The 22044-nt window shown below is 40.0% G+C and overlaps 1 protein-coding gene across 3 annotated transcripts in view; it reads left to right on the top strand.

The window, feature by feature from the left end:
• The window catches only part of AACS (acetoacetyl-CoA synthetase), a 135567-nt gene that overhangs the window by 89016 nt on the left and 24507 nt on the right, over positions 1-22044 (top strand). For all 3 annotated transcript variants that reach the window (XM_056533778.1, XM_056533771.1, XM_056533762.1), the window contains exons 8-14: positions 5335-5485; positions 7081-7161; positions 7886-8010; positions 14364-14428; positions 15429-15551; positions 17426-17539; positions 21686-21811. In XM_056533778.1, coding sequence (XP_056389753.1) covers positions 5335-5485; positions 7081-7161; positions 7886-8010; positions 14364-14428; positions 15429-15551; positions 17426-17539; positions 21686-21811 — 785 coding nt within the window. The remainder of the gene's footprint in view (positions 1-5334; positions 5486-7080; positions 7162-7885; positions 8011-14363; positions 14429-15428; positions 15552-17425; positions 17540-21685; positions 21812-22044) is intronic.

Below are 22044 nucleotides of genomic sequence, written 5' to 3'. Positions count from 1 at the left end.
GGGGGACTAATTCAGCTTTACTAACATTTACCAGTACAAAGGTATTCCTCGAAGAGGATCTGAAAAAAAAAAAAGAAAATGACTTACCTAGAACAAAACATACAGTCATGGCCCTAAATGTTGGCACCCCTGAAATTTTTCAAGAAAAGGACTGCAGTAACACATGTTTTGCTATACACATGTTTATTCCCTTTGTGTGTATTGGAACTAAACCAAAAAGGGAGGAAAAAAAGCAAATTGGACATAATGTCACATCAAACTTCAGGACAAAATTATTGGCACCCTTAACTTAATATTTTGTTGCACACCCTTTGGAAAAAATAAGTGAAATCAAACGCTTCCTATAACCATCAACAAGCTTCTTACACCTCTCAGCCGGAATGTTGGGCCACTCTTCCTTTGCAAACTGCTCCAGGTCTCTCTTATTGGAAGGGCACCTTTTCCCAACAGAAATTTTAAGATCTCTCCACAGGTGTTCAATGGGGTTTAGATATGGACTCATTCACCTGATCAACCACAAAACTTTAGACCTATATCTCTCCTCAATCAAGACATAAAAATTTTCGCTAAGGTCATAGCATCCCGCCTATCATTGGTACTCCCATCGCTAATCAACATAGACCATGCCGGCTTTGTAGCTGGTCGCCAAGCCTCAGACAATACGAGACGCTTACTTAACATGCTTTCTTATCTTGAAACAAATGACCTTCCAGCGTTGTTGGTGGCGTTTGACACCGAGAGGGCGTTCGACCGCCTCCGGTGGTCTTACGCCTTCTCGGTTCTGGAGTTGATGGGCTTCTCGGGATCAATATTAAACGCCATCTATGCCCTATATTCTTCCCCATCGGCTAGGGTACTGTCTAATGGATCTATGTCGGAGCCCTTCCACATTACTAACGGCTCACAGCAGGGATGCCCCCTCTCCCCATTGCTATACATATTATCCATGGAACCCCTAGCTCAAGCCATCCGTTCTGACCCAGCAATTTCGGGAGTTAATATCCACGCAAGACTCACGTTATCTCTCTTTATGCAGACGACGTGATTTTAACATTAACTGATCCTTTAACTTCCCTGCCAGCCATTATGGAAAATATCATACAGTTCGGCACCTTGTCTTATTATCATCTTAACGAAACCAAAACCCAAGCTCTTTCCATCAACCTTCCAAAACAAACGCATATAGCCCTGCAAAAGAAATATCCGTTTGAATGGAAAACTGACCATATCCCGTATTTAGGAATTAAGCTAACATTTCCCCATAAATCTTTATACAATGCAAATTACGAACCCCTACTCACTTTTATGGCTACAGATATAGCTAAAATGAATCCCTCAGATGTTTCGTGGGTGGGCAGAGTGGCTTCTTTTCAGATGTTCTTGCTTTCCAAATTTCTCTACCTTTTCCGAACTCTCCCTATCTCTCTCCCCACTAAATTCTTTTCCACAGTTAACTCTCTTCTTTCTTCATATATCTGGGCGGGCAGGAGGCCGAGACTTGCTGCAAACATACTTTCCAAAACTAAATTGAATGGCGGTCTGGGCTCCCCCAACGTCTATTTTTACTATATAGCTACTATGGTCTCTATGCTCAAGAGGTGGTGGGGTAACTCCCCCGAGCTCCCCTGGGTAGAGATAGAAAATGCGACATTGCACCCCTATCTTGCTAAAGACCTTCTATATTTACCTTTTTGGAGTATTCAAGCCCCCAACATAGATAATCCCATCATAAAGGCCTCTTATGAAGCATGTTTTACCTACATCTCAACTACACTACCTTCGGGCACTGTCCGAATGGAGGAACTTCCGTTATCACTAATTCAGGCCAGTATACCCAATCTCGATCTGAGAGACTGGATATTAAAGGGGTATTCCAGGCAAAAACTTTTTTTTAGATATCAACTGGCTCCGGAAAGTTAAACAGATTTGTAAATTACTTCTATTAAAAAATCTTAATCCTTCCAATAGTTATTAGCTTCTGACGTTTTCTGTCTAACTGCTCAATGATGATGTCACGTCCCGGGAGCTGTGCATGATGGGAAAATATCCCCATAGGAGCTGCACAGCTCCTGGGACGTGAGTCATCAGAAAGCAGTTAGACAGAAAACAGCAACTCAATTTCAGAAGCTAATAACTATTGGAAGGATTAAGATTTTTTAATAGAAGTAATTTACAAATCTGTTTAACTTTCCGGAGCCAGTTGATATGTATAAAAAAAAGTTTTGGCCTGGAATACCCCTTTAAATGGCATTACAACTCTTAAAGATTTACACACTGAACACATACTCAATTCCAAACTATATCTAGCTCATTTCATCTCCCACGCACAGATTTTTACAAGTATCTACAAATTTGCCACCTCTTGCAGGGATTGCAAACCTCCACTAACCCCCTCAATTAAACTATCCATGTCCACACTTAAAGGGGTTCTCCGGGGCTTACACATCTTTTCCCCTATCCAAAGGATAGGGGATAAGATGCCTGATCGCGGGAGTCCTGCCGCTGGGGACCCCCGGGATCATGCACGTGGCACCCCGTTTTTTAATCAGTCCCCGAGCGTGTTCGCTCCGGGACTGATTACAGGCGACCACCGGGCCGGCGGCGTGTGACATCACGCCTCTGCCCCCATGTGACGTCACGCTCCGCCCCTCAATGCAAGCCTACGAGTGGGGGCGTGTTAGCTGTCACGCCTCCTCTCATAGGCTTGCATTGAGGGGCAGAGCTTGACATCACACGGGGGCGGAGGCGTGACGTTACACGCCACCGGCCCGGTGGTCGCCTGTAATCAGTCCCGGAGCGAACACGCTCCGGGAACTGATTACAAACGGGGTGCCGCGTGCATGATCCCAGGGGCGGGACTCCCGCTATCAGGCATCTTATCCCCTATCCTTTGGATAGGGGAAAAGATGTCTAAGCACTGGAGAACCCCTTTAAAGGTTTGAAGCCCTGGTACAATAATTTGCTATGTTCCAGTACCTTTATAAAATCTTACCCTTTGAAACACTGGGAGAGAGAAATTGGTATAGAGTTCTCAATAGAGGACTGGCAACGAGCTTTCAAAACAGTTCACACCTCTTTTCACTGCTCATCACATATTGAATCAGCCTTTAAAACTATATTACGCTGGTATTACACGCCAGCCAGATTGTCTATTATATATCCGAACACATCACACTTATGTTGGCGAGAATGCGGAGCTCGAGGTTCCCTCTACCATATCTTGTGGCAATGTCAAGCGGTCAAACCCTTCTGGACTTCATGCTATGACTTAGTGAAAGGTATGTTGGGAGACGATCTCCCTTGGTCGCCACAATCTGTATTACTGTTTCTTAATTTACAAGCAGTCCCACGAAACGTTAGAGATTTATACTGCATAATCTGTATCCTGGCAAAAACAGTGCTAGTTAGCAACTGGAAATCCACTAAGATACCCACTTTAGAACAACTAAAAGCTAGAATTAATACTACTTATTCATATGAAATAATTATAGCACTTGGAGCTGGTAAATACCAACTCTTTCTAAATAGATGGCAATGTTGGATGCAATCTGAGTACTGTATAGACATCCAAACGTATATTGGACCCGCAATGGGCAGACGTAAATGTTGGAAAGAGGTGGATATATTAATATACTACCATAGTTGATAAAACCATTCACCTGTATGCAAGTTCTTACTAATGTCCGGATTACTTTATAAGTTAAATCATTTACTCAAATATATAGTTTGGTAACTTGCTACTCAATACTCACCTGTAGGCGTCCATAAAAGTACACCACAGTGTTGTTAAGTGTTTTGTTAATGGTTTATTTTCTGTCTTATTTCCCCCTGACAAACTGAAGAGACCAAATGCTATTGTACAACTGCTATCTTTTTTTTTTTTATCTCATGGCCTCTTGAGAGGTCTTGTCAAAGTGTATTGATGTTTATACCTGAAAAACTTAATAAAAACTAATTTAGAAAAAAAAAAAAAGATATAGACTCATTGCTAGCCACTTCTGAACTCTCCAGCGCTTTGTTGCCATCCATTTCTCGGTGCTTTTTGATGTATGTTTGGGGTCATTGTCCTGCTGGAAGACCCAAGATCTTGGAAACAAACCCAGCTTTCTGACTGGGCTATACATTGCGACCCAAAATCCGTTGGTAATCCTCAGATTTTATGATACCTTGCACACATTCAAGGCACCCAGTGCCAGAGGCAGCAGAACAACACCAAAACCTCATTGAACCTCCACCATATTTCACTGTAGGTGCGGTGTTCTTTTCTTTGTAGGCCTCATTCCATTTTCGGTAAACAGTAGAATGATTTGCTTTACCAAAAAGCTCTATCTTGGTCTCATCTGTCCACAAGACGTTTTCCCAGAAGAATTTTGGCTTACTCAAGTTCATTTTGGTAAAATGTAGTCTTGCTTTTTTATGTCTCTGTCAGCAGTGGGGTCCTCCTGGGTCTCCTGCCATAGCGATTCATTTCACTTAAATGTCGACGGAGAGTTCGTGCTTACACTGATGCTCCCTGAACCTGCAAGACAGCTTGAATATCTTTGGAACTTGTTTGGGGCTGCTTATCCACCATCCGGACTATCCTGCGTTGACACCTTTCATCAATTTTTCTCTTCCGTTCACGCCCAGGGAGATTAGCTACAGTGCCATGGGTTGCAAACTTCTTGATAATGTTGTGCACTGTGGACAAAGGCAATTCTAGATCTCTGGAGATGGACTTGTAACCTTGTTGATATTTTTCCACAATTTTGGTTCCCAAGTCCTCAGACAGTTCTCTTCTCTTTCTGTTGTCCATGCTTAGTGTGGCACACACAGACACACTAGAGACTAAGTGAACTTCTCTCCTTTTTTAATCTGCTTTCAGGTGTGATTTTTATATTGCCCACACCTGTTACTTGCCCCAGGTGAGTTTAAAGGAGCATCACATGCTTGAAACAATCTTATTTTTCCACAATTTTGAAAGGGTTCCAATAATTTTGTCCAGACCATTTTTGGAGTTTGGTGTGACATTATGTCCAATTTGGTTTTTTTCCTCCGTTTTTGGGTTTAGTTCCAATACACACAAAGGGAATAAACATGTGTATAGCAAAACATGTGTTACTGCAGTCCTTTTCTGTGAGAAATACTTAATTTTCTTGAAAAATTTCAAGGGTGCCAACACTTACAGCCATGACTGTGTGTGATCTCTTACTGTTAAGGGATACATTTACATCTACAGAATGTTGCTGATGTTGACCACTTAGATTTTAGCAGACCCAAAGAGTACAACTGTTGTCTTTGTACACACAGCTCCACAGATGAATGTAACCATATACATTTCTTATGTTTTATCAGTGTATTTCTGGATGAATTTTTGGCAACTGGAAAAGTTGGTGACCAATCTCCTCAGCTTGAATTTGAGCAGCTGCCCTTTAACCACCCTCTTTTTATCATGTATTCATCTGGCACAACAGGCGCCCCCAAGTGCATGGTGCATTCAGCAGGGGTAAGTATAGTTCCTATCATCTCAATATATAATTGATGTCTTGGCATCTATAATAATAACACCATGGTTTTAAGCTTATGAAAATTCATTCAGAGTTTTGGTGTAATTATTCTTCCCTAGAATCGGCATTGGAAGTGCTTCTCCTGCTGTTATCTTATTATACTAGGGTATTGATCTGAAGAATTTGGGACACAGTTTTCTTCAGATCACCCAAAATAGCTATGTAGCATACTCAGTTATGTCCAGCAGCTCCCATACACCGTGAATAGACTAACAGTTCACACATTGGCCAGCACACCAATCTGACAGGAGACTTGGAATCCAATTTTTTTGTGATCGCATTAGTTCCCAGCAGTTGGACGTCCTGCAATCATACACTTATCACCTATACTGTAGGTTTTTACATTTTCTCATAGATTTTCAGGCTATTGTTGCATAGATATATATAGCAAAAATGAAGAGAAAGTCCAGCGTGGCAATTCAAGCAATACTTGGTACTTTATTCAGCAATCAGCCAACATGGAAGACAGGTGACGCGTTTCGGCCACAATACGTAGCCTTAGTCGACTAAGGCTACGTATTGTGGCCGAAACGTGTCACCTGTCTTCCATGTTGGCTGATTGCTGAATAAAGTACCAAGTATTGCTTGAATTGCCACGCTGGACTTTCTGTTCATTTTTGCTGCATTTTCTGGACTGGGGTCCGGTCCTGTCCGTGTCGTGGTGAGGGCACAAGGTTGAGCTGTTGCAACTCTGCTCTGCTTATAGATATATATACATATTTTTTTTCTTTTTGTAGTGACAAATTCTTCAGGTAGTTTTAATTCACTATTGAGACAAGAAAAGGTCAGGGACACGACCCTTAAGAGAATAAGAATAAAACTTCCAAATCACAGCTTTTATAAAGGCTGGGGATGACAAAAACAGAGTGCAAAGTTTTGTTTTACCTTGGTGAAGAATGCCTGCTAGTATATGTATTCTGTAAAGTCATTGTGTTATTGTATCTGACATATCCATTGAAGCTTATTATTGTCATTGCACGGCAGAGCTTTGAATACAGAAACAAACTGTTATCGCAACCATTTACTCATCTTACTATAACGTCAGCAAAGCACACGATGTGTGAATAGCGCACAAGTCTGTCTGCTGACTGCAACGTGCAGTCTCACCTACAGAGCTGCTGTGTTCATGGTGTGTGAGACTACAGGGGTGACTTTAACCATTGGTTTAACCATGTTCTTAAAGAATCTCAGAAGACATTTTCTGACTTGAATAATGATTAATAGTGGGGGGGGGGGGGGGGGGGGGGTAGCTTTCATATCAACTTACAGAGCATTGTACTCAAACGTTATCTATGGCAAAATCTTCTTCTTTACCATGCCCGGGAGACATTTCTGCTGGCAGCAATGGTGTCCCCCGCTGGCCCATAAGTAGCCCCCTGGGCAGTAGCCATCCTCTTCTATTCACGTCTGCTCGGGCTGTAACCACGTCCACTCACTGTTGCCACACGTTATATATGGTAAAATCTCATGTCAGGTTCCCGTTGATATTTTTGAATGTTTTTTAAAGCTTTTTCTTTTTCTTATTTATTTCCAGGGAACATTAATAAAACATCTATCGGAGCATATTTTGCATGGCAATACTACCAGCAGTGATGTCATCATGTATTATACAACGGTACTGTGTTTTGTATAAAAATAAAAGCAATCCAAACAGTGACTTAACATAGTATTTCAGATAACTCTCTGTACGTCCATATACATATGTATATATTATTTTTCTGACCACCATGTCTGCTATACATAAGAATAATGCCTCATTCACATCATGTTTTGAGCTATCTCCAAAGTATGCCTCAGGATATTGGCATATGGGTATTCTACTGTATATTGCAGCACACCTATTGAATTTACTAGAAAAAAAACTAGGTACTGTCCTTTGGTCCTTAGTGGTGTGAATGGCCCAACATAGTAAAGCTGGATTCACACATAGTATTTTGGTCGGTTTTCAGTCAGCAATTTGGTTGGTATTTGTTGCTTGAATCAAAAGTGAAACTAACACAGATCATAACTATAATGGAAATGCTGCATGCTTTTCTGTGTTTTGGGAACATCCCTGGTTTTGACTGAATATATTTTCCAGATACTGCTTAAAATACAATGTCTGAACCCAGTCTAACACATCATAATAAATCCCTAGATCAATAGCCAATCTCTAACAATGTACCTTTTAAAGACAGTCTCCCTGCTCTTGCAGTAAATAAATTGTGGTGTTAAAACCTTTCTTCTAGATCTAGAGGATTTGCCTACTTCCATTTATATTCCTGAGCTTGCAGATTTAATAAGTGCATTTTGTGACTATTTTGTACTGATAAGCATACAACTTGTTTCTTTTCCTGCAGGCTGGCTGGATGATGTGGAATTGGCTGGTTACAGCAATCGCCACTGGAGCCTCCTTGGTGCTGTATGATGGCTCCCCTCTTGTACCAAGTCCAAATGTGCTATGGGACCTTGTGGATCGATTGGGGTAAAGTAGATAAGGCTGCTACTTGTACAGAGTCTCTTGTATGATTTCTCTTGCAACTTGTACAATCTCTGCAACCTGAGAGTAAAACAGTAGAACCGGAACAGTTAAATCATACTTTACCATGACTTTGGTCTGACAATAGAATATTTTAAAACTCACGGGCAATCTCCGCAGCTCAAGAATAATGAGATGGGGCAGGCAGGTGCAGAGAATTGCTGGTACGGGGGCAAGGAGTGGGAACTGGGCAGGCAGGGGAGAGAATACATTGCGGACTGAGAGAATAGTGAGGGAGGGAGAGAAGACATCAGTGCGGGGTAAGGGTGAGGGTATGGGAAGACAAGCAGCCTTTCACTGTTGGGCTTCAGGAGACTGAGAAAGCTGGGTGGCACACAGGAAGACCGTTTGGTATGGCTATTTAAGAGTGTAATGCCTTTTTGGATATGCAGGGGAATAATAGACCTAAATTTGGCAGAAAGTAAAACTTGCCAAAGACTTTATGTTTTGTCAGATAGTAGTTCAAGGTCATAATTTACTACAGAGATACTCAACAGGAATGTGAACATGTTTAAAGGGGTACTCCGCCCATAAGGGATAAGATGTCTGATCGTGGGGTTCCCACCACTTGGACCCCCACTATCTCCTTACAGCACCCATGCCACCCACCAACATCTAAACAGTAGGTTTGGAACGCTGTGTTTCCACGGCTGGAGATGTGACGTCACGCCACACCCCCCTCCATTCATGTCCCATAGACTTTAAAGGAGGGGGTGTGGCGTGATGTCACATCTCTGGCCACAGAAACCCAGTGCCAGGTGCTGCATGGAAGGGGATAAGATGTCTGTGGGAACAGTACTCCTTTAAAGATGTATAGTGATTACTTAGATGGGCATGTGTTCACATTATGCTTCAGCAATGTAAACAGTAATACAGGCCTTTTTTCCATAACCCACCAATAGTAATGTATTGTTGTAATAAACTACAGTGCAGATAAACAAACACAGTCTGTGAAAACAGATTTGACCCTCAGTTTTGTAAATAAAATGTATAGACGTCTCTAATCATATCAGGGGTATCGCTTCATTTTAGAGTTCTTTAGCTTGGCAGCCGCTAGCCACTGTTCTTGGCTATGCAGAACGTTCTCTCCATGTGATCAGCCAGCACATTGTAAGCCTTTAGTAAATGAGTCATTGTGCTTATTTAATTTTGTCTTGACGTCTCTCCAGTATTTTCCCAGTGACATTTAGCTGAGAGCTTGGATGAAAGGTTATGTCCCACAGAGATGACTTTCTAGTGAAAGGTTAATCGAATCTTAGAAATACTGTGGGGTTAGCCATAGCTGTCCAAATTGTACTCTAAAATGCCTGTTTTCAATGAAAGAGAGCAACATACACAAGTTAGTGGATGTTAGTGGAACCTAGATATAAAACACCAAGTAAAAGGTCCAGATGAATATATATACAGAGGGGTCACGAATATTACCATGGGAGATTGAGAAACTATTATTTTTTTTTTTTTTTCAAGGTAAATATTTTTTTTTTTAATTAAATATCTTTTATTTCTTTTAAATATAAAATTTACAAAATTACAGTATACGATTCAGATATACATAACAACACCAATCAAAGGAAGAAGGCCATATAGCCATGCTTATACTAGTCTGCATCCGAAAAGTATACCTACTCATTATTAATACCCCCCCCCCCCCCCCCACCCCACCTTCTGGCACAGAGAGAGAGAGAGAGAGAGAGAGAGAGAGAGAGGAGAGAGAAAAAAAAAAGGAAAAGAAACCCAATTTAGATTCAAGTCTACCATATATTCCAAATCTTTCTACATTCTCTTTGACCCCGCTTACTCCTCATCCATCTGAACTCCTTATCTTTCATGGTTTTTAGCCCTTCCTTCCATTCCTCTATCTGCAGTTCTTTAGGGGATATCCAATTCCTTAGTATAAACAATCTAGCGAAGAACAGAGTCCGATGTAACAAACACTCGTATTTCCCCATATTACCAATAGCTCCTAGCAATATAAACTCTATCGTACGAGGTATCTTCACGGGGATTTTAGTTTCTACCTCTTTTATTACAGATTCCCAGAAAACCGATATCTTCTCACACGACCAAAAACTATGTAGATAATCCGCTTCATCCAAACCACATTTAACACATTGTGACGTAATCTTCACCCCCATCCTATATAAATGAAGCGCGGAGTAGTGGGTCCTGTGTAATATCTTAAATTGTGTGATTTTATGTTCCATATTACGAGAAACTTTACTTATATTTTGGGCCATAATGTCCCAATCATCTCCAGAGACAGTACCCACTGTCCGAGACCATTTTTCTTTAATTCTATCAGTCCCCCTTATTCCAATAACCTTATTTAATTTCTTATACAAAATTGATATTCCTTTTTTTTTTAAATGCTCTATTTGAATTAGTGCTTCTATAAAATTGTGTTTCTGTGTTACATATACCTCCTTATCTATCGTGTTATGGACTGCATGGCTAACCTGCCAATAATACAGCCAATCGTTATCATTAATATCATACACCCTTTTTATGTGATCAAATGAAAAAAGTTATCCTTTATCAAATATTTGTTCCAGTCGTTTTATACCCTTACTATCCCAAAAAGTTGACTCACGATCAACCAATTCTTTAAATTTGTTATTAGCCCATAAAGGTGTGAACCCAAAACTATTTTCTATATGTAATTCTTCTTTTAAACTTTCCCATACTTTTTTAAATTTGTGCAGTAACAACGTGTTATTTGAACCATTCTCTTCATACCCATCCAATTCCAACACCTCATATATGTTCTCTTTCTCCTTATCTACTACAATCTTCTCCAGATATCTAGAATTCCTCCAGTTCAGGATTTGTACCAACTGCGCAGCCAAATAGTAAACAAGAAAGTTAGGCATGTCCAATCCCCCCCTATCTCCGGGGGCCATAAAATATCTGTACTTCAAACGGACCCTTTTTTCTTCCCCATAACAATGAACCCAAATCCAAGGGATCTTTATCTTTTTTCCTAAGAAGTCTGATGTTAGCCTCAGACATTGATTTAGGGAGAACACCCCCCCCTCCAGGATTCATTAATAATACCCAGCAGTTTTGGAAGCAGCAGGGTTGAATATATCCTATATATCTGAAATGGAATACCATCAGACCCAGGGGATGTATTCCCCTGAATTGATGCCAATGCGTCCTCCAGTTCCTGGAGGGAGATTGGATCATCCAAAGAGTCCCTGGCATCCTCTGTTAAACTTGAAATATTAATTCCTCTCGGAAATTCCACTACCTCAGCCCTATTAATATTGCTGCTTATATAGAGATTGGAGAAAAAGGAGCTAACCATTTGAGCTATTTCTTCTCTCTCTGTAGTTATACTACCATCCACCCTCCTCAGAGCGACAATACCACATTCCTCACCTTGATTTTTAAGTAATCTTGACAATCTCTTATTTGGTTTCCCTTTCTCAAAAAAGTTAAATTGCCCACTAAAGAATAGTTTATTTTGTGCCTTTTTAAGTAGATATTCTTTGTAATCCTCTTGGGCTGCCTTCAATTCTAGCAGCCGTTCACCCCCGCTGTCCTCGTCTATCCCAGCTTCTAATGTTACCACTTTACTATTCAGCATTGATTCCTCCTGGGCGAATTCCTTTTTCTTTTTATTAATTCGCCCTATATATAGGCCCCTCAAGAATGCCTTCATGGCATCCCATACTATCTGAGGACTCGCTGAGTTATAGTTAATCTCCCAGAATGCTTCCATTTCCTGTCTAAACCAGTCCTGGTCTCCCACTAGTTCTATCCAGTGGGGGTTGAGCCGAAAGCCCAGCCTTTTTCCATCCATTGCCTTACCTCCAATTTCCACCACCACTGGACAGTGGTCCGACAGGGTTTTAGCTCTATACTGCACTCTACTGGTCCAGATCATCGCGTTCTTATCACAAAGACATAGGTCAATTCGGGAAGCAGTGTTATATGAAGTACTAAAGCATGAGTATTGTCTTACTCCTGGGTTTAATTTCCGCCACCCATCAACCCAGTTCATCTCTCCACAGTACCTCGCCAATGCTGTTTCACTCCCCCCTACATTCCTACCTAGTTTGTATCTGTCCATACTAGGGTCCATTACGTTATTCATATCCCCAACTATCCATAATGCCGCATATGTCTTCCTTTCGCTATAACTCACGAGATCCCTCAGAACATCCACTCTAAAGGGTGGAGGAATATATACAAAGGCCAAGATAATAGCCCTATTTTCCCACATTCCATAAAGAAATACGTAGCGACCGTACCTATCTACCTTTGCATCTTTTATTTCGAGTGGTACCTTCCTATGAAACTATTTACTTCATTGTTGTCAGGCAATTGTACCCAAAAAGACTGTGCACAATGAGAGTCACCAGGGTAACATCACAAAAGTAACCACAACCTTGCTTAATTTACCACCAATTGCAAGAAAAGGAGCTCTTTAGTCCCCTACGTTAATGGGTGTGCACTGATGCTTCACTAAAAGGCTAGAGACTGACGAAAATAGCCATGTTGTGTATTTGACTGTGGAAATGGAGAGGTAGTGTACATACTTTTCCACCTTGCTATTTAAACAGGAGCGCTCTGGACCCTCCCCTTCTTGTGATCAGTAAGGGTCCCAGTGGTTGGGCTCACACCAGTCACAGGCAGGATGACAATAAAAGGTGACACCAGTAGATAGATAAGGCAGATATTGACAAGGTGATGTTCACAGATCAGCCTCCCCCTTCCCGTGAAATGACCTTTGAAAAGTTCACAGTATGCCCAGTAACCTTTTCCATTCCTGTTATTGGGACAACTCCTGTCTACTGTTGTGAATGTCCGTTGGGCTTGCCATAAAGAATATCTCTAAATACTATTTAAAAGCTATCTGCCCCCCCCCCCCCCCAAAAAAAAAAAAAAACAAATAAAAGTAATTACAATCAGAAGATAGAAACATAATAGAAAAAAAGGAATCTGTCTCTGATCTGTAAAAAAAAAAAGCTAGGCGGCGCATTCCCTTTAAGGCCAAGGCTATGCCAGTGTTTTCCTCTTTAACTTGATGGAATAGTTTAATTGAATCTCTGAGGTAACTACTGAGGCCTCCGGTTGTCTTCAAGATAAATGGAGCCATTCCAGATTCCTATTAAACATCAAGGAAATAAGGCCTTTGAGACAGACTGTACTAGCACCATTGAGGATGAATTGGTGGCATGATCTTATTGATTACTGCAGCATGGTTTAAGGAGCACTGGCCATAATTCTTCATTGATCACAAGTGAACCATCCAGGTGCAAACCTCTCATTTACATCATAGATTCATTGCTGCCCAGGTTTACTGTGTGCTTCTAAAATTCTGTCATAAATTGCCCCTTTCTGTAGGCACCTTTCACACTTAGAACCCATGCACACTATGGACATTCCACTCTGAATTTCCAAGAGGAGATTCTGAGCGAATCCGCTTATAGCAGCCTCCAAATGTTTTCAGCACATGCATGCCATGTAACATGAACAGTATGAAATGGTCTGCCCAAAATATTCCTGTCTGATCCACTGACAGAAATGTGAAGATAAGCCTCAGGTTTCTTCTGTGGATGTGCAGCAGATTAAAGGGGTATTCCAGGCAAAAACTTTTTTTATATATATCAACTGGCTCCGGAAAGTTAAACAGATTTGTAAATTACTTCTATTAAAAAATCTTAATCCTTCCAATAGTTATTAGCTTCTGAAGTTTTCTGTCTAACTGCTCAATGATGATGTCACGTCCCGGGAGCTGTGCATGATGGGAAAATATCCCCATAGGAGCTGCACAGCTCCAGGGACTTGAGTCATCAGAAAGCAATTAGACAGAAAACAGCAACTCAACTTCAGGAGCTAATAACTATTGGAAGGATTAAGATTTTTTTAAAGAAGTAATTTACAAATCTGTTTACCTTTCCGGAGCCAGTTGATATATATATATAAAAAAGTTTTGGCCTGGAATACCCCTATAATCCTAGAATAAACCTTAGTAGTAATATAGTTGAATAATTCTATGGTGGGGCTAACCCTTGTTATTACCATCAAAAATAAGTGACCTATTCATATCCAGTGCATGTGAAGGAGTTGTCAGAAGATGTGGCTTGATGTCAACCTTTCATGTGCATTCCAGTGTGGTGTTTATACTGAAATCAATGTGGAAAAAAAAAAGGTTTACATGGTAATACTGTACCCATATAACAAGATCTGTCTTTGCACTGGAATGTTTTATCTGATGACCCACTATAGTTCTTACATAAGGTAAACAAGACCTTTTTTAGATTGTACAAACCAGGGTTTGTTTTTTGCAGGATAACCATTCTGGGGACTGGTGCCAAGTGGTTGGCAGTTCTAGAGGAGAAAAATCTTAAACCTCGTAAGTGTATTCATTTCATAAGTTTTACATAAATGACCAACTGTGTACTGCAGGACACTGCTGGGCCTACTGAAGTGGAAGCTGCGGTTAGTGGCTGATGGAAGGGGTCTTGGGGTCCTGAGGTCCTTGGGATGCCTATCCTCTATGATGGGCATATGTTCTAATATTCAATCCCTTTAGACCAGTATCACATGAACTATTTTACCTAACCATGTAATAATGCATGTTGCAAAGTCTGCTAGTGTGGGAGCTGCACTTAGTGGCTTCCCTGATGTTAGCCTATTGGGGGGGTTGGTTATGAGGACTTCAGAACCTTCATCATCTTTGCAGGTCATCCAGGTCAAGACTACAGGAGATGCACAGCTTCTGGCTTCTCCCAGCTTTTACGAATGATCAAAGGGGGTCTCGGAAAATTATTTAAATTTTTGACATGTCTATGCGTTAACGTTAATTTAAGTAACAGTAAGGCTGTATCTTTACATTTGTTTTCCAAAATTGCAGAATGCTTAGGGTATGGCATTTTTTTTTCCATTCAATTCTGACATTATTTCTCCTATAGACTTCTATAGGTAGAAAAATAAACATCAGAAAAATGCTGTGTGTATAAATATTGGCATTTTTTCACGTGTTTTTACCTCCAATTCTGAATAAGGAAAAACGTTTGTACTAATACACACTAGACATATATTACAATTTTTAATTTTTTTTGGTCTGGCCATAGAAACTGAAAACAAAAGTAGGGGGTTCTCTCTAACTTTTGAGAGTCTAGGTTGAGCAACCACTATAGATAATAGGTTTTGTTTGGCTATGGATGTAAGTCATAGCCAAATGTATATAACGTAACACATTTGCTGTTTAGAACACTTGGACAAGTAGGCAGCATCCCCAGTAACATTTTGAAGGATAACTGTAGCATAAAAAAAAACTTTTGATAGATACAGAAATCTGTAGACCTATGAAGCAGGAAATAGTGACATTGTTTTATGTGGCTTCTTAACAGGGGAAACTCACAGTCTGCAAACCCTTCATACAATATTGTCAACAGGATCTCCTCTAAAGCCACAAAGCTACGATTATGTCTATGAACATATAAAGAGTAATGTCCTCCTCGGATCCATCTCTGGTAAGCATGACTTAGAAATTATTAATGTTGTATATATAGCGACAACATCTAGAAGAGTTTTGTGCAGAGATTATCAGAACTTGCAGCAGTCCTCTATTTTACACATTAGAGTTTATAGAAAGCCAGTTAACCTTTTGGTGTGTGGGAAGTAACCTATGAAGACCATATGAGAGCATCCCAACTTAGGTCAGATTAGATAGCAGGACCCCAGTGCTGCAGGACTTCAGTGCTAACCACAAGGCCCCAGCGGTGAGGTATTTTTTCCACAAATCTCCTTCTAGGAGAGGACATGCGATGTCTCATTAGGAGGATATTGGCACAGTCTAATATTTCCACTCATCTTAATTGTAATTTTCAGTTCCTCCGGTGTTCATGTAGTCGACCTTTATAAGCAAAACCCATAAAATCTCCTGATTTAAATATGATATATGTAACAATATCCAACTGGGAAATGAGTTCTTCACTTGTGTTTTCTGTAGTCAGTAAAGTACATTAATTAAAAGCTGCCTCAAGTTTCTGGAGCTCATTACACAAGGATGAAAAGATTTGGTGAAAAAGAGAATTAAAATTTTTTTTTTATTTCCAAATACACCAATCAGCCAGAACATTAACCCCTTAACTACTCAGCCCATGTTGGCCTTGAGGACACAGGAAATCTTCATTTTTGCGTTTTCGTCTTTTCCTCCTCGCCTTCGTACATCTTTAACTCTTGTATTTTTCCATCCACAGATTTGTTTTTTGCGTGACAAGTTGTTCTTTATAATGACCCTTTTCATTTAATCATAAAGTGAACAGCCCAACCAAAAAAAATTATTCATGCCTGTCTATAATCGTACCAACTTTTTAACAAAAGAAGTATGTTTAAAATTGCCCTATTCTGACTTCGTATAACTTTTCTTATTTTTCCAAATTTGCACAGGGTTTTTATTGGTACCACTTTTACACAGATGTGACTTTTTGATCACTTTTTATTTTTTCTGGCATGTGCTATGACCGAAAATCAACAATTTTTGTATTTTTACGTTAACGTTGTTCACTGTACACGATTATTAGCATTATATTTTAATTGTATGGACATTTCTGCATGCGACAATAACATATGTTTATTGATTGATTTATTTATCTTACATTTTTGATTTGTAAAATGGGAAAAGAGGGTGGTTTAATTTTATGTTGGGATAGGGGTTTATTCACATGTTTTAAGTTCCCACAGGGGAAAATTTATTGCAATTTTTTTTTGATTGCTAATACTCTTCAGTGCTATGGATAGAAGTACATCACAGTTTATATTGATCAGCCTGAAGGGGGTCTGGGTGTTCATTGTACGAGCAAGAAGTAGAGTGCGGCTGTGTGCTTCACACCCTGGCTTGCTGGGATCTCTGTCCAGTTGCACTAGACAGACTCCAAAGACTTTAAATTAACCCTCTCTAGTGCAACTGGACAGAGATCTCCGCTAGCCACGGCGCAAAGCGCACAGCTGCGCTCTTCTTCCCTCTCATATGAACTTTTGTTAAATGACAGGGACACTTTAAAATTGAACATTATACATAGAATGGCACCTGGTGTGCAACTTGGTGTTTCTTTCAAAGCATCTGTTATGTGACTCCAAGGTGGCACAATAATTGTCTGATGTTATTACACAGGCCTCATGCAGTAATCCTAGCTAAAATGTTTTATTTATAATGTTTGTCTGAGACTATGCTCTATAAAGAGTCCCCCATTATCGCACGAACCTCTCATACTTGCATATTTGTTTTTATCAACTTCATGCTGGCCTTTGTTGCTGATATGAATCTTCTTGACCTGTACAAATAATGTTTGAGCAAGTTATATTCTTTTTGTATGCCAGCAAATAACTGTTTATTATTTTCTAGGTGGCACAGATATTATTGCTTGTTTCATGGGACAAAATGTCACCCTTCCAGTCTACAGAGGGGAAATCCAAGCCCGGAATGTTGCAATGGGGATAGAAGCATGGAGCGAAGAAGGTGACTCTTTTTTTTATTTGACTGCTGTTGTCTATATAATCCATGCTAAAATATTCAGGTATACTGTGTTTTACAAGCACCTGTATTACTTACCCGGCCTTTTACTAGCTTTTGTTTTATGTTGTGTTGTGTGCAGAGATTGCACTGGAATATATATAATCTGGTGAGCTGCACTTTCTATAGCCATTTGGTTGTTATAGTCCCGATCCTCTGATGTATGGTGGCTGATCACCCTCCTCAGAAGATGATATGCCTCAGACATCCCCTCATGAATTATAGCAGGTATTCAGAGGAGTGGACTAGTGAGTATAACTGCAAACAAATGCTATTCTTTTCCTAAACACATAGACAGAGGGCAGGCATAGGTCTTCCATTTTTCTTTGTTGGTGCAAGCTCCTTATCCTATTCTCCTCCAGCAAACCCTCTGCTACCAGAAGAACACTGTGACCGACCTTTACTATTGATTTATTGTCATAAGGACTGATTGTGAACTTTTACACAGGACATTTTTCTCTTGAGCAATTAGGAGAACAACCTTGAGCTCGGTAGACTTTTCTTCATTCATAAAGTATCTGAAGCATGCCATCAGATGCTCATGTCATGTTCCTGTGTGCTATATGAGTTATCTGAGAGGCATCAATTTAGTTGCAAGTGCATCCCTCTTTACCTGTGAAGGTGCTTCAGAGGCGAGTTCCCCTTTAAGAGAATCTGTCATCATTAAATACCCTCTCCCCTGAACTACTGTAATGCACCGATAGATAAAAGCACAGATTCCATATATGTTCTTATCTCTCAACTTCACTTCATTCCCCTGCAAGTAGGCTTGTAAACAGTTTGTACCCTTCTTGCTAAAGCATACCCCTGACTCCAAAGCTCTGAGAGATCGTACAGAGTCAGACAGAAGCATCCATAGCATACAGAGCATGGACAGTTTACTGAGGGTAAATGAAAAGGAGTTAAAGAAATGCATATATGGACTTTACATTACAATTATTTGGAGAAAGTGGGGTGTCGGGATGAAAGATCCACAGATTCAGTTACACTTTGTAGTTTGTCACAAGAGATGCAGATTATTTGGTACAATATGGGACAAGAGCTCCTCTTAGCAAAACTGAGTTAAGGGCCCAACTTGTCCCTGTGTCAGAGTAGTAGAATAATTTGCACAACAATGTAAGAGTAATAATGCACACAGTAATGTCATTGTAATGGAATAATGCTGATATCACAGTAGAGAGACAATGTGCACAGTGGTGACTTCACATCATCCATAGATAAAACCCCCTCATGGTTTACTTCTTATGCAAAGATCAAACAGATGCTCAAGATCCTTACTGTTGATTTGCCATATTTAGGCCCTGTTCACATATACTTTTTGACTTCCATCGCTCTGATCCCTTATAGGTAACCAAAATAACAGTGTGGCTGGATGATTATTTCGGTCTCCCGATGTTTACTAGACAAAATAGCTCTGCATGCTGTGATATTTTACTTCAGATTCTGTAAAAATGCCCTTTTCCTGCAGATGTAAATGAGGCCTTAGAGGGGTACTATGATGGAAAACAATTTATTTGAAATCAACTGGTGCCAGAAAGTTAAACAGATTTGTAAATTACTTCTATTAAAAAATCTTAATCCTTCCAGTACTTATCAGCTGCTGTATGTTCCACAGGAAGTTCTTTTTTTTGGAATTTATTTTCTGTCTGACCACAGTGCTCTCTGCTGACACCTTTGTTCATGTCAGGAAATGTCCAGAGCAGGAGAGGTTTGCTATGAGGATTTGCTCCTGCTCTGGACATTTCCTGACATGGACAGAGGTGTCATCAGAGAGCACTGTGGTCAGACAGAAAAGAAATTCAAACAGAAAAGAACTTCCTCGGTAGTATACAACAGCTGATAAGTACTGGAAGGATTAAGATTTTTTAATAGAAGTAATTTACAAATCTGTATAACTTTCTGGCACCAGTTGATTTAAAATAAATTGTTTTCCACCAGATTACCCCTTTAATCTTGAATTATAGAACTTTTCACACTACGATAAAAATTTAGTGTTTGCTAAAACAAGGAAAAAAATATATAAAACATTGGAAATCACTGTGCGTCTCGGATGAAGCTGAAGGCTAAGAGTGGGCTTGCAATATTAGGTTCCATACTTACAGAGGGTCTACCAATTACCTTTGTGTGTCCAGCTTCTTCTATGCAGAGTTGACCTTTTGCAGAACTTTGCATCCATTGGTGCTAATATATGGTAACCTTGTGCACTGATGTTTTGCCAAACTGTACAATGTTATTTCTCTATAACCCTTGACCTGTTAAGTGGGCCCCTTATGCTGAAGGCACAATTTCTTTAATATATACACTTTTATAAAGAACCTTCAGTTGATTAAAATGAGGTTTCTAATGGGGGTTGAATAATTGTAATGTGATTGGTAAAATTGGAAGGAATGCAAATGAATCATCCCCAAGGGAGCAGCTACTTTTAACTGTACATCCATGGTAATGAAGACCCTTTCATCAAGATTTGTTTTGCATTAATTTTCAGCAAAGCTCAGTCTGCAGTTCTTATTAGCTTTTTTTAGGTGGCTCTTAAAGGGAATGTGTCATCAGAAAATGACCCATAGCACAAGTGCCCCCACATAGACATAGTGCCACACTAGTGCCCTCCTCATGGCAATAGTTTACCTTACTGTCCCTTGACAAAAATAGCATCCCTTAATCTTTTTTTTTCATAGTAAAAGTACCGCCACACAGAAAAAATGTCACTCTAATGCCCCTCCCCCATGATAATAGAGCTCTCCTGGTATCCTCTGCATAGTAGAATTAGCCCTCTCACTGATCCTATAAAGCAATAGTGCCCCTTTAGTGCCATCTTCAAAGTAATCTTGCCTCCACACAGGAAAAAGTGTCTTTCTGCTCCTACACAGTGATCGGTGTTTGTTTCTTGAGTGGAAAGAGAAGGTTTTATACCTCTATATGAACAATGCAGGGATTGTGATGTCTAATCAGTCACCTCAAGTGCCAGCTAAAAAGGTTCTTCAAGAAAGGTGTAACTTTATGGACATGGTTTTTGAACTATGTAAGTATGTAATTTGCTTATCCAGGGCCCCTAGCTTGAGGAAGAGGTGAAACCAGATTGTAGGAGTAATAAGTGCTGGTTTGGACTACTGCTTGTTGTATGGAGGTTGCGCGGAGTATGTCTTTCTCTTGGACAGTTAGGGAAATGAATGGGGAAGATTAATGAAAACCTGTGTAGCGTACCAGTTGCCCATAACAACCAATATGATTTCTTCCTTAATTAAAAAAATTAAACTTCTAAAAAAATAAAAGAAGCTATCTAATTGGTTGCCATAGGCAACTGGTCTGCATTTCCTCTGCACAGGTTTTAATAAACCTCCCCCTGTATAACTGAAGACTTATTTTGTACTGTTAATATGCACTGGACTAATTTTCCTATAAAAAAAACTTACACCTGCATGTATACAAGTACACATACAGTGGGGATCAAAAGTTTGGGCACCCCAGGTAAAAATTTGTATTAATGTGCATAAAGAAGCCAAGGACAGAAGGGAAAAATCTCCAAAAGGCATCAAATTACAGATTAGACATTCTTATAATATGTCAACAAAAGTTAGATTTTATTTCCATCACTTTACTTGGCTAAACAGGATAAACAATTTATTAAGGGAAAGAGAAAGAATTTTGGTCATCACGCAGTTAATAATCTGCTCCTCTGAACGACGCACAGTGTAATAGTTTTGCGTTTGTTGTGTCAATCCATTCCACTCCCCTGTGAAGGTGTTAATGCCAGGTTTGCAGTGAATACGCTTAATTAAGTGGGTCACACTAAAGCGTCGTCTTCAGAACCTTCAATCTGTGAATCGGATATGCATATGCCACCAAATTTACATAGCACACAAACACATCTGAATAAATAAGGCACGTCTGTGATGTTTTAATTTAGTAGTTACTAGGGGGAGGAAAAGAGTTAAGACTGGTAGTCCAGTCCTGCTCGATGGCCTGTGTGTCTAGGATTTTATGTAAGCGTCTATTCTGTATTGCTCTTACTGTTCGGCGTAATGCTAATATTATCATGTAATTATGCAGATAGATGTTCATATCTTCACTTATAGTTCTCTCCATTTTCTTCAGGAAAGGCGGTGTGGGGAGAAAGTGGGGAGATGGTTTGTATCATACCATTACCGTCTCAGCCCACGCACTTCTGGAATGATGAAGATGGCAGCAAATACCAGAAAGCTTATTTCTCCAAATTCCCAGGTATCACATTAAGATAGAAAAGAAATGGATAAACACGTGCTGGAAATGCGGGCGATCATCTGTAATTAGAATCCCTATAGAGGCAGCGAGTGGTCGTTTCTGACCAGGAGTCGGTGGAAAATTTAGTCTTAATGATATGTGAAGGAGCTTTACCCACTGCAATAGAGGGATGGTTAACTGTAGACAGGAGGGCAGAGATTAGGATGTACGGAACATTTTTATCATTACGAAGT

Source organism: Hyla sarda, chromosome 1 (assembly GCF_029499605.1).
Source record: "Hyla sarda isolate aHylSar1 chromosome 1, aHylSar1.hap1, whole genome shotgun sequence".
In the NCBI taxonomy this organism is placed as follows: Eukaryota; Metazoa; Chordata; class Amphibia; order Anura; family Hylidae; genus Hyla; species Hyla sarda.
Note: the sequence above shows the minus strand (reverse complement) of the source record. Positions and strands in the feature narration are given on the sequence as shown.